Source organism: Gopherus flavomarginatus, chromosome 6 (assembly GCF_025201925.1).
Source record: "Gopherus flavomarginatus isolate rGopFla2 chromosome 6, rGopFla2.mat.asm, whole genome shotgun sequence".
Taxonomy (NCBI): Eukaryota; Metazoa; Chordata; order Testudines; family Testudinidae; genus Gopherus; species Gopherus flavomarginatus.
In genome coordinates, this window is record NC_066622.1 from 113,574,002 (window position 1) to 113,591,679 (window position 17,678).

At 37.7% G+C, this 17,678-nt stretch overlaps 1 protein-coding gene across 1 annotated transcript in view; it reads left to right on the top strand.

Annotated features, from left to right (window-relative positions):
• The window catches only part of TCERG1L (transcription elongation regulator 1 like), a 220,228-nt gene that overhangs the window by 157,372 nt on the left and 45,178 nt on the right, over positions 1-17,678 (top strand). The window contains exons 5-6 of the mRNA XM_050959457.1: positions 2,569-2,694; positions 16,116-16,210. Coding sequence (XP_050815414.1) covers positions 2,569-2,694; positions 16,116-16,210 — 221 coding nt within the window. The remainder of the gene's footprint in view (positions 1-2,568; positions 2,695-16,115; positions 16,211-17,678) is intronic.

Genomic DNA, 17,678 nt, shown 5'->3' on the forward strand with positions numbered 1-17,678 from the left:
TTAATGCCTTAAATAACTCCTAGCTCTTTCTCAAGTACCTGACATTTTTGGCAGAACATTTATTTATTTATTCATTTATTTTTCCTAGGTGGTTCCTTAGTAAACCCTTTATAACAACTTTTCCTTTCCAGTTTTATAAAGCATTATTACTTGAATAAATTATATATTTTTTGCCATTTCTGCTGCAGTAAAATATCGAGTCTTCTAAAAAATGGAGCACCATTAAAATGACTCACTGTGTTTTTTAAATCCTTTTCACCTGTGAGCAAGGTAGACCTTGTGGTGCTGGTTTGTAGCCTAATATCTGGTGTTCATCTGGGAAAATGTAATTGATAATAGAAGAAACAAGTTATTAAAATAGCAGCTTAAAAACCTGTTAACTGGAAAAGGCAATAAATATTAGTCAGTGATCTTGGAGATGTATTTTTGTAGAGATTCTCGGCCCAGATCATGCGTGCCCAGGTCTGTGCATGGGGATCTTTCACTGCTTCAGTGAGACACCTCTGTGGCATAGTCCTCAGTCTCCATATTGAAAGGTGAATTTGGGTGTTAAGCGTTGTTCCCACCAACAGGAAACCAATTAAAGTTAAAGCAGCCTGAGCACTCATTACATTTTCAGCAGACTCCTCTGTGCTGTGGAAACCCCTTCAGTAGTTCAAGAGTCTGTGGCAGGTAAAAGAGACCCTGGCAGTTTATCCCTATTGGGAGCCAGAACCCCATTTGTGACAGGATCATTTTTTGTAAACTGTGCAACAGGAATCAATGGGACTTTCTCTTGGTCCTAACCTTTCCCATGATGGGTGAGGACAATCTGTCCCTTAGAAACTAGAGATGGACAAAACCTACAGATCAAATCACCCGCTTCATTGCATGCCATAGGTCACTACAATACATTCCCAGAATTTGCCCAAAGGTGTGAGTGATTCAATTACTGTGGCTTTCACCACTTTCTGGAGCAGTTTCTCTCAGTCAAATAATAGATCTCACTATTGACTCCTGAATATCAAAGCTGGAGGAGGTGAGGGGGACTTACTGGATTTTCAACAGGAGTAGTTTATTCTATTCTCTTTGCATGAACAGCTTTTATAAAATCCGTTAGGGGATATGTATGCTAAGCAGCAGAATAGACACATAAACTTTTTTTTCGTTACTTTAAATTGACTGTTTCCAGAAGTGTGACCCTCTGAACATGCCAAATCTCTTCAATTGTCTCTGGCTAGGATGTGTTATGCATCCTTGACTACTGAGTTCTAAAGTTCTTGTGGTGCTAATTATAAAAGTATGTAAAAGTCCTAACGTTATTTTTGTATATGCTTATTTACATCTCAGATATGAATAAGGAATACCAGACTGAGTTGCTACCAATGATATAAACAATCACAAATACTACTTTTTAAGGAATAAGTGTGATTTAAGATATATCATTTATTTTGTGAAATGGTGGTTATAGTCAACAGCATGATCAATATTTTATATGTTAATAGTTTTGCTTATTAACTTTCCTTCGAAAACTTGTAATCAGAGAGTCAAAAGACTCCAAGTGTGTTTATGGATTCTCGCTACAACAAAGAGCAAGTACTACAGAAATATTCCACACAAACTACTGTATAATATAGAAAAAGTGGGGTTGACAACTACCCCAAATACAGTTATACTATTCAGTGAAGCAAAAGACTGGAAAAATCTGGTCATACTATATTATACTTGGCCAGAGTAGACATTATATAAGTAAACTCACACATAACTCAAAATTAATGCTTAATTTTAACAGTGAATTTTGCAGTAGCTCTAAATTGAAATGTACCTTAAGGACTAAGTAGCTCAGTTTTAATTAGCATAGATTTGGCAATGGAGCTGAGCGACAGCGACTAATTCATCATAAAAAATGTATTTGATTCATTTAGACTTTTTCCATTTTTGAAGTGTCTGAGAAGGTTGTGATTTTCTTGGAGGTACTCTTGTTTTAAATCGGCAAAGAGTCCTGTGGCACTTTATAGACTAACAGACTATAAGGTGCCACAGGACTCTTTGCTGCTTTTACAGATCCAGACTAACACAGCTACCCCTCTGATACTTGTTTTAAATCATTAGTGAAATAATTTTGGAGAATAATTCTTGGCCAGAAGCAGTTCACTGTGAGTAATCCGCATTAGAAAATAGAGCTGTGTTGGGTAGTCATGATGGGCAAATAGGTTACTTGGTGTATTCTGTTTCTTGATTGAATGAGTGTATTCCTGAAAATTTGTTTCCTGGCGAAACTGTTCCATGTTAACTAATTCAGAATCACCTTCTGTGATTATTCTCCAATATTTGCTTAAAATTCAGTCTCTATGAACATCTCAGCCAGTGAATATAGCAAACACAAAAAGGGGCATGAACACAGTGAAAATAAATTAGTTTAAACATTCAAATAATTATTCAGAAAAATGCTTTGAAGTATTTGCCCAGTTATATTTAACGACAACTGAATAAAGTCATTTTGAAATTAGATTGCACAAGCAAAGTCAATTTTTAGTAAATTTATCTAGTGGGGAAAAAAGTAATGTTTTCCTTATGGTCTGTATGCAGGTGCTGCTTCCAGAGTGGATGCTCATATGACTCCTTTGATGCCAACGCAAGTCACCAGGGTTGCTGCTCTATCTACACCAGCTGTGACTTTCATGGCAAGCAATTTCGTGGATCAGACATTAACAGGTGTGTGTAGGTTTCAGTGTACTTATTATATTACTAAACCATATGTTCCATATTTCTGTACTTGTGACCAAATCATGTTTCCCATACTGCATAGTAATGCAAAACTGAAAAAAATGCTGTGCAAATTCTACAGAATTTACTCTGGTTATTTAGGAGCTTGTTCAAAATATTTTAGATCTTGTTTTTCCTGCCTGGCCCTTGGCAGCAGCTTTGCATTTGGTGGTGCAAAAGATTAATTTCTGGAGCCATCCTTAGGCCTCTCATGTTCCACGTCAGTAGTGCTCACAGGGATTGCAGATATAATATAACCACCATGTCATAGTTGGTCTATGGAGTCAGACTGTCAGAAACCGCAGAGGATGCTTTTTGATGTGCCACACTGGTCCAAGTATTGTGTCCACAGCCATCTAAATGTGCATGTGTTTGTAGGTGAGAGGATGTGGTTGGAAGGAGGGGAGCTGGTCCTTCCCAAAGGTGTGAAAGATCCTTGAGGCTTTGTCTCAGTTCATATTTACATATGGCAAGTCATGGTGAAAGGGAGACTGGAATTTGATGTGAAATTGTAATTATAGTTTTCTAACTATGTGAAATACTGGCTGACTGACCATGAATACAGCTGCATTTTAGTGTAGGATGACTGATTTTTGACTAAGCAAATTGCTTTCTCTTCCTTGTTAGAATGAGGAGATGAATTGAACTGAAGCACCTCATGATGCTGGAAGAACAGATAAGCCATAGGTTCTTCAGCATGTCCATACCCTGACCCCATGTTACAACAGAAAAAACTTGCAAGAACTCCCCTCCTCCAGCTAGCATAAAGGAAGAGAAAGTGTTTGAAAGTAGTTGCAACCCCACACCCCCACCACCACTTGGACATGTTGGTAAGCACATGTTCTAGGGCATATTTTTGATAGTTTCTAGTCCTGGTGTAATTATATCAGATCTCTTATATTTAAGCAATATTAGCACAAAAAATGTGTTGCACGCAAAGATGTAGAGCAAGATGGTCACATTTCAGAAGCTGATCTACTTTTTTGTGCTCAGAAATTACAGTACAGCCAAGTTCAAGTCACCTAAATCGTGCTGGTAAAATACACCCAGGATGAAAATTAAGGTCTGGAGTAGGCTGGGCTGAAGGTTTGTCCCATGGAATTGATAATTATGGGCTGTTCTACACGAATACATTAATGGAATCATAGGTTCCCCTGAAGAGGAGAGTTGACTATTTTCTTGCTATGTCTGTCCTCAGATAAGATCTTCTGATTTATTTGTGATTGCACTGAATATTCTCTCTGTCTGTCTTTCTTACACATGTCTACACACAGTTTTCAGGCATTCGTCATATTTTCATTGTGAGATCTTTTGGAAAACTTCAAAGACGTTTGTGTGTGTTTCCTTTTTGATGTATTTTAACTCAAATGTGTTTGTCTTTCTTCAGTCATGATCTACTCTTCAGAAGTTTAGCTACTTTCATCACCTGCAGAGTTATGTTGGAGACCCAAAAAACTCCTGCATGTGAATCATTAAGAATGAGAGAACTGTGCTAAATTGTGTTATGTTTCCTTATTGAAAGCAAATCCTTTGGAGTAAATAGACTTTAATACTGTTTAAGGAATTCACTGAAAGTAAGATGAACGTTTACTCAGAGTCTTTCTGATATGTAGTTGTGTAGTCAATTGCAGGTGGGTAACGAGATTTATAGTTGTTCTGAGACCCCATTAATAATCTTCTTATTGACAGACTGAAAAACAACCAACCTCCCCATTTTAGCCATCATAATGTTTGGTGATTTGATTGTATAGAGCCTTTTTGTGACTATCAATATTTTCTGTAAGTCTGGTGTGACATTTGTTCAATTGGTTTCCTCAATCAAACAAGCATTTTGCACCAGGCTCATTGAAATGTCATAGGTGTAGAACAGCATTCATTACATTTTTCCACTTACCCACGTAATGTAAGTAAGATGAGCATTATACTTTCACTTCCAGTTTTTTCTTATAAATATAAAATTCATTCATCTTTTCCAGTTTTTCTTGTTTGATTTCCTGGTAATTTCAGTGAAGGAAAGCCATGCCATGAGTTATTCTTTAATATTATCCAAGATGACACAACAGTATTTCCATGGATTACTACAAGGTAGCACTTTCAGTGATCCTTGTGTTCAATGGAAAAGTCAAATTAATAACAATAAGCAATAACAATTCACAATTGTGCAGGGTCTTTCACCCACTAATCTCAAAGTGCTTTACAAAGATAGTTAAATACGATTATCCTCATTATGCAGATGAGTCACAGAAAAGTAAAATGACTTGCCCCAGGTCAAAAAGTGACTAAGTAACAGAGCTGAGAACCCAAATCTCTTACCATCGAGTGTGATGCCATATGAAAGTTTCTGTTTGCAGAAATATAGAAGGTGACATGCACGAGAACTGTGCAATGCTTTCTTGATTGTTGAAAGGGCTTCTAGGCTATTAGATTACACTTACCTGTGGACCATTTTGCTCCCTTTCTCCCCTGGCTGAGATCCATCCATATGTGTTAGGGAAACTCCATCTATAGATCTCCCTTTTTTTCCCATCAAAAGTGTACTGGGAGCTTATTGGACCTTGCCTGCCTGGACCCTAGAAAGAAGCGAAGAGAGGGAAAGCAGTATACCACTTTGAGGTGTTTGCAAAGGAGTCAGAGGAACCTCCATTTTAAAAGTTCCCATCTGTGCAGGATACAGAACAAAGGGGAGAGAAAACATCCCTAAAAAGGTCAGAATTTGAATCTTTATAAAACAAAAGAAAACATAAACCTTCCGGGGAACTAGATATCTCTTTCTCAGTGGTGCAAAGAATCATGTATATATAGTCTAGCTAGGGTGATAATTGTACTGTGCTGCACTTCCTGTATTCTGACTGTACTAAAGTAGTTCTTTATATCATTGCCAAGTTTGAACATTTTCAAACCTTGAGTAAATGCATAAATGAAGTGATCTCTAAAGGCAAAGAATTAAAATAGATAGAAGGAAATACTTTTGTCATAAACAGATGGTTAAGGGTTAATATCTCTTTTAACTGTAAAGGGTTAAGAAGCTCAGTAAACCTGGCTGACACCTGACCAGAGGGCCAATAAGGGGACAAGATACTTTCAAATCTTGGTGGAGGGAAGTCTTTGTTTGTGCTCTTTGTTTTGGGGGTTGTTCGCTCTTGGGACTAAGAGGGACCAGACGTCAATCCAGGCTCTCCAAATCTTTCTAAACCAGTCTCTCATATTTCAAAATTGTAAGTAACAGCCGGGCAAGGCCGATTAGTTTTATTTTTGTTTTCTCAACTTGTAAATGTCCTTTTTTGCTGAGAGGATTTTACCTCTGTTTGCTGTAACTTTGAACCTAAGGCTAGAGGGGGTTCCTCTGGGCTATACGAATTTGATTACCCTGTAAAGTATTTTCCATCCTGATTTTACAGAGATGATTTTTACCTTTATTCTTTAATTAAAAGCTTTCTTTTTAAGAACCTGATTGATTTTTCCTTGTGTTAAGATCCAAGGGGATTGGATCTGGACTCACCAGGGATTGGTGGGGGAAAGGAGGGGGAATGGTTAATTTCTCCTTGTTTTAAGATCCAAGGGGTTTGGATCTGTGTTCACCAGGGAATTGGTGAAGTCCCTCAAGGCCACCCAGGGAGGGGAGAGTTTTGGGGGGACAGGAAGTGCTCCAGACACTGACTTCTGGATGGTGGAAGTGTACCAGATCTAAGCTAGTAATTAAGCTTAGAAGTGTCCATGCAGGTCCCCACATTTGTACCCTAAAGTTCAGAGTGGGAAAGGAACGTTGACGACTTTCCTACACAGTGTGTAACTAATCTGTGGAAATTCCCTGCCATGGGCAAATACTTTGGGGGAATTCAAAAAGCAATAGATCTTTTAACGTTTGCAACCAGACGTGCAAGTGTCAAAATGTCACAAGGATTATAAACTTTCATGCTGGGCAAATAATTTGAGGAGATACGAAAGGGAAAATATAGTGTAACGTCTTCTCAATGTTTTTTTTTCCTCACAGAACACTGTAGCATGACTGAGCTAGTGCTCTGAGTAGACTTTTCCCTGAAACATCAAATACTTGCCACGGTGGTAACCAAGGTACGAAAAAAGGGCCCTGATTCTGAAAAAGACCAAAGCTTGTGCCTAAATTCATGTATATGAGTGGTTCCATTGATTTAAATAGATAGGGCTACTTACATCTAAAAAGTTAGTCATATGCTTATGTATTAGTAAGATCAGAGACTAGACACAAACCAGTGACATCTGTTCTGGTACAGCTATGTTTCTCTGGTAATTATATTTCATAACCATACACATTTCAATAATTCAATGACCAATACTAAATATACCTTTCTTTATCATGACTGTCATTGACAGAGGGGAGCTGCATTGTCTGTAGGCAAGAATACTGTAAAACTTTGTTAATTCAAATGTCATGGGGTACAAGTGAATACATTAGAGTATTGAGGTTCTATAACTGAGGAGAATTTGAATGTGATTAATAGACTTTGGGAATATGACCCTGTTTTAGATAACTGAAGTGCATATAATCCAGATTTTACTGTACTGTAGTGACAGATTCACTAGCCTCACTCACTAGAACATTTTTAAATTTAAATTATATTCACCACAAATATTCTGTAGAACACTGTACAACAATCTACATAGATAATACTGATTTTTTTTCCCTCATCACAAGTAACACTTAGAGGCCCATTAGTAGCTTTTCCTTCTGTCAAAATACAAGTCAAAATAAGGAATTTTACAATGGTGATAGCCACAGCATAATAAAACTCACTTTCTTGAGTCAGTGCTAAAACAGGAGAGATGGTCCTCTGAAAAGTTCATTCATTTATCAGACTTACTAAGAGACATGATATATAACTGACCGTATACAAATACAGTATGCTTAGTTATTTCAACTGGATTACATCTAAGTAAAGCCCCATCTAATTCTAGAAATACCTTTAAAATCATTAGGGTGAATATGTATTATTGTAATGAGTTATATCTCTAAATTTTCTGTTAGCAACTGGGATTGGGAACTATTTTATTCTATTCTGTTCTCATCTATTCTGTTTTACATAGGTTCTTGTACCACTATAGTTACTGTAGTATCTGAGTGCCTTTTTCTACTGTATTAAGTAATGTGACTAACAGCTGTCACATGTGGTTTGTTCTTTGTCTCCTCTTCTTCCTGGGGGAAGAATTGTGTGCTCAGTGTAGTGTTTTGTTTTAATAAAGTTTTGGTTTTTTTTTAAAATGTATGTGTTGCACTTAAAACAGAAGGTGGTGAGATTTGTGATGGCCCTTCATTCCTGGAGGAGTTAATTCCACAGTCTGACCGGCTCACAAGAAAGCTCTGTCCCCTGCACAGATGAGTGTTACCCTTGTGGTAAAAAGAACTAGGAGTACTTGTGGCACCTTAGAAACTAACAAATTTATTTGAGCATAAGCTGAAAGTAAGATGAATGTTTACTCAGAGTCTTTCTGAAGCCCACTTCATCAGATGCATGCAGTGGAAAATACAGTAGGAAGATATCTCTCTATCTATCGATATGTACAGAGAACATGATTATTATGTACAGAGAACACCCTAATCTCAGTACAAAAGTTTTTTTTTCCTCTTGCTGATAATAGCCCACCTTAATCAATTAGTCTCATTAGAGTTGGTACGGCAACATTCATTTTTTCATGTTCTCTGTATATATCTATATCTTCTTACTATATTCTCCATGGCTACCACTCTGGATCCTTGTGGTAGAAAGTCCTGTTGTACCTGAGTAGAAGAGTTGTTAACCACAATAGTCTTCATCCCAGAAGTTTAGGTGATCTAAAAGATGGCCTGAGCCCACACCACTGAAAGCTTTGAAGATTAGGACCAGTATCTTAAACTGGATATTGTCTTGGAAGTCAGCATAGAGAGTGGAGGACAGCATGTCAACAAGAATTATCAAAGGGCTGAATCACAGCCTAAAGACTAGCTTGAACTATTTTTCTTCTGTCTTGAAAAGAGTGTAGGAAGGATCTGGGGGTGAGAGGGGTAGTATGATGAAATGAGAGAAGAGATGCAGAAAGGGAAATAATATATATGGCTTTATAGATGCAAGAACTGGATGATGATAAAGCTGTCTAAAGAATCTCAGATCTGAGGGTCAGCATATAAGATGGTGTAAATAGGCCATGCTCTATTGTTTTCTTTGATGCTTTTCTGCTTTACCACCAGCTGAAGATCTGGTCCTGAATCATTACAGTTAATTAGCATAAATGATAGGAATAGCATGCATTCGCATGAATGCTGCCTTTCCTACTTGGGTTTGTTTTCCCCTTTTGGGTAAAATACGTAGCTCCTATAGTCCTATTGTTAATAAAATGTGTACAAACATTATCACATACTATTAGCAACATACTGTTAGCAGCCACGATAATGTTGCTGATACAACCTTTACTTTTACACTGTAAAAATATATTATTCATTCAACTCTATCTGCAAGAAGTTGGAGAAATCAGTTATTGTTTTTGCACAGTTTTCAGTATGCCAGTAGGTGGCAGTAAAGCAACTACAGCAGTATATCATTGTTAATTAAGGTGATACGTTTAGAAAAAATGTCTGATTATGCTGAAAATATATAATGGCATCATTAGTGTTATACTGTGGAATATTGTATACACTTATTCAAATTGAAGTGGAAAAAGAATTGATTAAAAGAGGAAGAATAAATCTATAGAAGAGAAGCGTACCAACTTGAAGACAGGGTAAACGTGCATCTTTTTTGATGTCCTTCATTTCAATAGATTCCCCATATAGACAGTGCAGGCTTCCTTCCCACTGTGTAGAGTGGATTCTCTAAACCTTACTTTCCTATTTGGCAAATCCAGTTCTAATGGATTGTTTTTCTAGTTCTTAGGCTGCCTTATTAGTTCAGCATGACTTGAGCTGAAAGAACAGTTCTCAGCTAGATGTACTCTAGTTCTACTGCAATTTTTGGGGGTCAGATGCAGGGATCACTTGGCTGAAATTCTATGCCTGTGCTGTACAGAAAGTTAGAATAGAGTGTTATGAGGGTTTCTTATGGCTTTAAAATCTGTGAAACATGCAGTGAGTCTGGTGAAGTTAGCCCTTTTCCTTGTTTATGAATGGTTTGTTGTCAGAATGTTGAGTTCCTTCACTATTCAAAACTGTTTTCCAAAAGTTTTGTGCAAAGGTATTGTCATATGGGGTCTCTCATGTGGGCGGAGTCAGAGTCCACAGTCACGGGACAGGAGTCAAGAGTCAGCTGGGTCAGGTTACTGGAAGATCAGATGCAGTAGGCAAACTGGAGATCAGAATCACGAGTCAGGAACCAGAGTCAGGTCAGGTGAGGATACCAGTGTGTCAGAGACAGAAGACAAACTGGAGCTTGGGAACCACAAGTTGGATGCCAGAACTTTCAGAAAATAATTCCTAGAGCGTAGCTTTTAGAAAAAACATCCAATCTTGCGCGCACACACAAAATCTAATCTTGAATGTTACCATCCTGGATCATACTTCCTCTCTCCACCACCCCATTCCCATGAGCAGGACTGTAGAATTTTAGGATATTTTAAAACTTTTCAATTCCTCCTTTCCACAAGGAAAAACATTACATTTGGCTATATATGTGGAATGTGACAACCAGGTTACTTGTGACAGAAGAAAAGAAAGAGAGACACAAAGTTCTGGAAGCCATACTTATTGCTTAACATTCAACTCCCTCTTATTGCTTTCACATAAAGTCATTGTTCTTCGTGAGTATGTGTATAATCCTATCTGCAGTCACATATCTTCCATTTGAGTATATAGTGCTGGTGCCAAGATTCTGTCTGGAGTGGGAGATATTTGGGTGGAGCGAAGGTTAGATGCCCATATATACAAAAATACAAGAAAAACAAGAACATTGGCTGAATTTGTAGGCCTCCACTTTTTGTCACCATGTCAGTATCTCAGCAGTGATTTAGTAATCGTGTGTGCTCTCAGTCTTAGCTGCTTGGGATGTAGTCATATCTTTGTGTATCTCATTTGATTAATTCCTGCAATTTCAGGTCTAGGAACAAAGTGTTGAGGAGTTGCTGAGTTAAGTGTCCCATCCCATATTCAAAAATATTTCATATATGCAGGGCTGGCTCCAGGGTTTTTGCGCCCCAAGCAGTGGAAAAAAAAAGAAGCCGCAATCGGTGGCAGCTCCACGGCGCTGCTTTCTTCTTCGGCAGCAATTCAGTGGCAGGTCTTTCCCTCTGAGAGGGACCGAGGGACTTGCCGCTGAAGAGCCCGACGAGCCACCCCTACTCCTTTGCCACCCCAAGCACCTGCTTGCTGAGCTGGTGCCTGGAGCTGGCCCTGCATGTATGTACCAAATGAATTTATTATATTTACCAATTAAATTACAACTATGACGGTTTAAACTTACTAATGCCTTCTTTCTTTCTTTTGAGCTCCTCATACACACTTATAAATATATACATTATATATATAAATATGTCTGAATAAGAAACAAAGAGATCTTAACCAATTTTAAACCAGAACAGTGATTAATACTCAATAAAACATAAAATAGCTTCTTCCTTGGATCATCCAAGTCAGAAGGAAGAACTGGAGGAAGGGCTATTGTGATTTCCACTTAAACTGGGAGGAAAAAAATCACAATCTCCATTTTATTAGGCATTCATGTACAAAAGATTTTGTCTCACGTTTTCTTGCTTCTGATTATAATTATGTAATTAGGAGTATTTTGTTACTTTATCTTATAGTCATCTAGTGTCTTGACTATTCGATCATGAAATAAGTCTGTTTTCCACACAGGGATTATTTCATGACAAAAGCATCAGAGTTTGTGGAAGAGCACAAAGCCAGGAGTACTTACACTAGTGCTAGCCCTCAGAGAGCTCTAGAATAAGTTCTGCTGTGCTAGAATAGGCACAGCACCAGAGGCAATTATGTGTGTAAAAAACCTAGAGTACTCAGGTTAATCCACACGCCTCTGAAGCTGCCGCAAAATCAATGTCTGTTAAGGGAGTACCTACTACAAAAGGAAATTTCTCCAGCTTTTTCAGCAGACACATTAAGGATATTTAATTTAAAAATCCCTATCAGTGGGGTAGGAATTTATGAATAACACCTTTTGTTTGTCCATTGCTTCTGCAGTTTCAGATAAAAAGGTGAACGTCTGGGATTTCACTAGTAAAATACAAGCAGAGAACTAAACCTATTGTGGTATTGAAAATAAAGAGAAGACAAACAACCATAAGCTGGCTTTGAGGCTGACACTGAAGAGAGAATCAAACTAATGGAAAGATATCATAGAGCAGAGCTAATGGACAGGAATGACTTTGTGAAACAATTCAGAAGAAATTGCAAATCTGAGAAAGATTTCAGAGGTGTCAACTCTAGAACAGTGATAACATAATATCAGAATTGAGTCTGGATTAGGTTCTCATAAGTGAATCCTCTATATTTCTCTAATGATTGTGAGAGTCATCTTGGATATTTCTCTAATGATGGTGAGAGTCAGCTTGGATTCTCAAATGTCACTTCTCTCTAGTTTTGTTAACAAATAGGTTTTGAAGGGTTTTTTAAATCTTTTTTCCCCAAAAAACATAGAACAAAATACATTTTTCAGTCTAATGAGAACATTTACTACAGATGAAGGAAAAGGACAAACAATAAAAACAAACATAAAGTCTTCAGGAGAGAGAGTTGTGAGTGGCAGGGAGAGAGAGCCCCATGACTCACTGTGTTACAATCAGCAACAGAACCAAAACACAAAAAGCATAGTCATGCATCAGTGCAGGATGCTCCGCATCAGTCCAGGATGCTCCTCCCTAAGAAAACATCTCTCTTCAATTGCATGTATATGCATGCCACAGCCTCCTTCTCAGCATGATTGAAGTTTCATCTACCAGAATCACTGTGGTGTTCCTTTTGATTTGGGAAACTTTCTGTATGTGAGATTAGCATGTTGAGAAATTCCATATGGTGAAACATAGTTTGGAATACAGTCGAATTCATGCCAGGTGTGACTTCATTGTGTTATATCAGACATGGATCTTGCCCTTAATGCTTTGATCCAGTATTAACAGGTGTCTAGTGTAGGAAAATATATTTAGAGATTATTTGGATATGTAATAGCCACTCTGCACTCTTCCGTGCTCTAATGGGGAAATCAATTGATAAATCTATTCAGCCTTCCTCCTGATTATCCATAACATTTAACAAGAGAACACCTAATCCAAATCCTTTCTGGAAAAAGTGATTTCTCCATCACCTGCTAAAATATATATTTTCACTTTGGTGGAGCAGTGTCAAATATTTATATGCATCCAGCATTTTTTCTCCAGAGTGGTGTTCGCTTTTTTAAAAAATGTATATTTCTCGTTCATCATGTCTTTAATACAGTCTGGGGAAAACATCAAGCTTCTTGTTTCCTAGAAGTATGGGATGCAAGCCCTTAGACTTGGGTGAGGGGATCTGTGAGAAGCTGTTATTTCAGACGGGCTGTTTGAAGCTCTAATCTCATTTTACAATGTTAAGCAAAACAATGTGAGTGAGATTAATCACTCTAAAAATCAGGTTCTCCTACCTATTCATTATGTACAAAATAATGGCTGTATTGTGATTTTGAGAAGTGTGTGCTGAGGGGAAGCACACCAGCACTGGCTGGAGTCATTCTTCCTACGAATAATGGAGGAAAATAGAATGCCAGTGGGAAGACTTCACTGGAGAACTCATAGATAAAAGGAGAATGTCTCTGTTCACTTATTAGGAGAGTAATGGTCAGACTGGAATTTTCTGAGGCATGCTTGTTGGTGTCATTTTATTTTTTGTTATGTGTTTGCTGACATGCTCACACTCTGTACTCTGAGTAACATCCATGCTATTTGTGTGTAGTATTCCTGTATGTGGTTCTGCTTTATAATGCATTCTCGAAAGAGCATTGCAATAATCATATAATGAATTCTCCAATAATAATTGCAAATATATCTGTTATAAGATACTGAACAAAAGTCAGAGACTATAGTTTGCAGATTGACAACTGTTTCTGGACTCCAAGCTAAGGCGGTTGGCAACCAGGATGTTGGAATGTCCTTGTATATTGCCCTCATCCCACCAATTTGGATCTAAGATGGAAGCATCTCCTCATCTTTATGTTATAGTGTTAACAGATCTCTTTGGGAGTTCAAATATAAACTTTTGCTTGGATTATGAATAATCTGTTAATATTAGTAAGTGACAAAATATAAAATGGCTATTTCATTGTGAAGCAGGCTTAATATATGCCAAGGGCTCTCAGATGTACTATAGTCCTAAAGCGTGTGTTGTAAGAAAACTCATTTCTTCATGATCCAGTTCTCCTTTCAATAGTTTGTGCAGGGCTCTCATGATCAGAGCTCTTCATCTATGAATTTAGGAAAATATGATAATGTTTATTTTATACGTAAATGCTACTGCTGGAAATTTTAGCTTGGATATGTTGAAGCATCATCATTGCTTGGTGTGTTGTAGTGGAGGATTCCAAACAGAGAAACCTTACAGCTAAATATCCCTGAACTTTGGAGATCTGAACTTCCTGGTGTGGGGTCCATTTGATAGATTAATAGATTTTAAGGCCAGAAAGGAGCATTAGATCATCGATTCTGATCTGTATATCACAGACCCTAGAATTTCATCCCTGCATTGAACCCAATAAGTTGTATTTGGTAAAAGCATATCTTCCATTATAGGCATCCAATCTTGATCTGAAGACATCCAAAGATTAAGAAGCCAACACTTCCTTTAGAAGTTTATTCCAGCGGTTAATCATCTTTTCTGCTAGAAATTTCTAGTAAGAAGTGGCAATCCTGTATCCAGATTTTGTAATATAGTGTATAGGGTATATGTCTTCACTCACTCACTCACACTGGGGTAATTCCAATTAAGTCAATTGAGTTTCAAAAGCTTAAAGCTACTGGAAGTAAGAAGAGAATCACATCCAATACAATGTGATTACGGAGGGATTGCAAGTTAATGATGAAGGAATCAATAAATAGACATATCAGGGAAAGGAGAATGAGGAGAGACATTCTCTTTTAACGATCAAAAATAGTCCAGATCTTATCTTTTCTGGAGCTAAATTTGTCCATTAACAAGGAGAAATTTGTGTGTGTGCTCATAGGTCTGGTTATCCACTCTGCTACTCACCAGTGTAACTTTATTGTCTTCACTGAGTGGCAAAGTAGTATTGTAGGAAAGAGCCAAAGTATCCTATCCTCCATTTTGAACACTTTTTATCACACAAGTCAGGGGCTAGTTCTCCACTGCCCGTACTCCTTATGTTGCTGTTTGCCCCTATGCAAAAGTGAGTATAAGATGCACTGTTCTGATACAGCATTATTTTACACCCAATTTGCAGTCACTTTGGGTATAATTGATTAAGGTACACAGCAGTAAATAGAATTAAATCTGTAGTACTGAAGACCACTCTAATTATGAACCTCCTGTTTTAAAGAACAACTTTAAGATATCCCCAACCTTACTGAATGCATTTTTATACTCCGTTTATTTGGCCACTTTTGTTAAGCAGCTAGACTTCGGTCAGTCCCTTAAATGTTTGCTTAAAACAATTTCACTGTACTGAGGAGATGATAGCCCAACAAACTTTGGAGACAATGAACTTCCAAAAGATTTTCCAGCTTCTTCCACGCTCTAAGCAGCTAAGGAAAAATGATCATGCTTTTGTAGAACTCAAAAACAGTTTTGCCATTGACTTCCATAGGAGCAGAATGGAGACTACAGTACAATAAATACTCAGCAAGTTATGGTGTGTTCGAATGTAGCACAGTAAAATGTGTTAATTTATGTCAACATTTTGTAATGTAATATAGTCCTTTCCTTTTGTGTGGGAAGGGAGTTTTGAGGTAGGTAGGAGAAGATTTAGATCTCCGTGGAGTTCTCCATATTCCTTGTTCTAGAAAAAACATGCTGTCTTGAATTGGGTGACGTGCTAGGATGAAATTCATAAACACACAGTCCAGACAGCCCATGAATGCTTATATTTCCTGTATTTTCCAGCACTACAGGCTCATTGTTCTATCCCTGACCTAGCATTGTTAGTGTAACTTCATCCCAACACCTTACAGAGGATTCAAGCAGGTCCTGTGATGTGGCCGCATACGCTTGGAAACTGAATAGATCACTTCTAGCAAACACCACAATCACTCATTTTAAATAACGGAACGTTTTGTCTCAGCATCCAGCTTATTCACTAATGGGGACTCTGTCTTTACAGCTAAACTCTAAGCTCCCAAGTAATAGAATATAAACTCTTGAGATATCTCAGTGGGTCATTAGAAATATGTTTATTGTGAATTTAAATATATATATATATATTTTTTTTCCCTTACAGATAAAGGCAAAGAATCAAGCAGAGCCTCCTGCCCACCAACATTGATTTTACATACTGACAGGAAAAGCAAGCCAACAGAGAATGATGAGGATAAGGTCTGATTCTCATTATGGATTTTGTTCTCATTTTTAAAATATTGAACTGTGGAAATCAGAGATTGAGTAAAGGACTATTATGTGATCTGGAGCGCTTCCTATCAAGTCAGGAGTGTTCCCTACCCCCTATTTTTCTAGATGTTTTTGTCAAATCTGTCCATTGTGGTATTTTATATATGGCCTTGTGTACAGTAGCATCTGAGTGCTTCCTAAGTATTTAAATACTGTTTTTTTAATTATTTACTTGTTTATGTTTGTGCATGAGTGAGAGAGTGTGGGGTATGTCTATGTGTGAAACTCAGTTGATGGAAAACTAAAGAGAAAAATAGAGTTCCCTTTAATTCTGAAAGTGTTTTAGTTCCATAGACGTTGTGGGAGACTTACTTTCTATCTTCCCATCCAATCTCTCTCAATTTTGCAACCTTGTACATTCTAAATAGTGTTGGGGAGTGAAGGAGAGGGGACATTAAGGTAACACTTTAATAGAGACCAGCTCTTTTTTGTCCCTTTATATGCCAATTTAAATGATTTGGAGAATCAGGATCTCCAAGGCCCCAACATCAAGCATCTAGAGACCCCCAAACTCCAGATGTGTGTGCAGAAATGTCCACAAGCCATGAGAGATAAGTGCACCAGGACTCATTTTTAGGGCCCTACCTCCCTGTCATTGCAACACTTCCCAATTTGATACCCTCTGTGTATATAATTAATATACTTTTACCCCTTCTTAAAGATCATTAATGAGGTCATTACATAAAGATGATAATTTTATATATATGGATTACAAATGTTAATGATCATTACACTTTTAGGTAAGAGTAGAGATTAACAGCAACGCTGGCATTGTACATACGTAGTATTTGTGTAGCTTTTTCATACACAAATTCTTTCTCAGTGGATTATAAAGGATATGGAAAAAGTCCAGAAAGAGCAACAAAAATGATGAAAGGTCTAGAAAACATGACCTATAAGGGAAGATTGAAAAAACTGGGTTTGTTTAGTCTGGAACAGAGAAGACTAAGAGGGAACATGATTACAGTTTTCGAGTACATAAAATGTTGTTACTAGGAGGAGGGAGAAAAAAAAATTCTCTTTAACCTCTGAGGATAGGACAAGAAGCAATGGGTTTAAATTGCAGCTTGGGAGGTTTAGGTTGAACATTAGGAAAAACTTCCTAACTGTCAGGGTGGTTAAGCACTGGAATAAATTGCCTAGGGAGGTTGTGGAATCTCCATCATTGGAGATTTTTAAGAGCAGGTTAGACAAACACCTGTCAGGGATAGTCTTGATGGTACTTAGTCCTGCCATGAGTGTGGGGGACAGGACTAAATGACCTCTCGAGGTCCCTTCCAGTCCTATGATTCTATGAGATAGGGCCTGAATCAACATCTTTTAAGATTTGCAGAAAGACTTACTTTCCTCATGAATCCTACATGCATCCGACGAAGTAGGTATTCACCCACAAAAG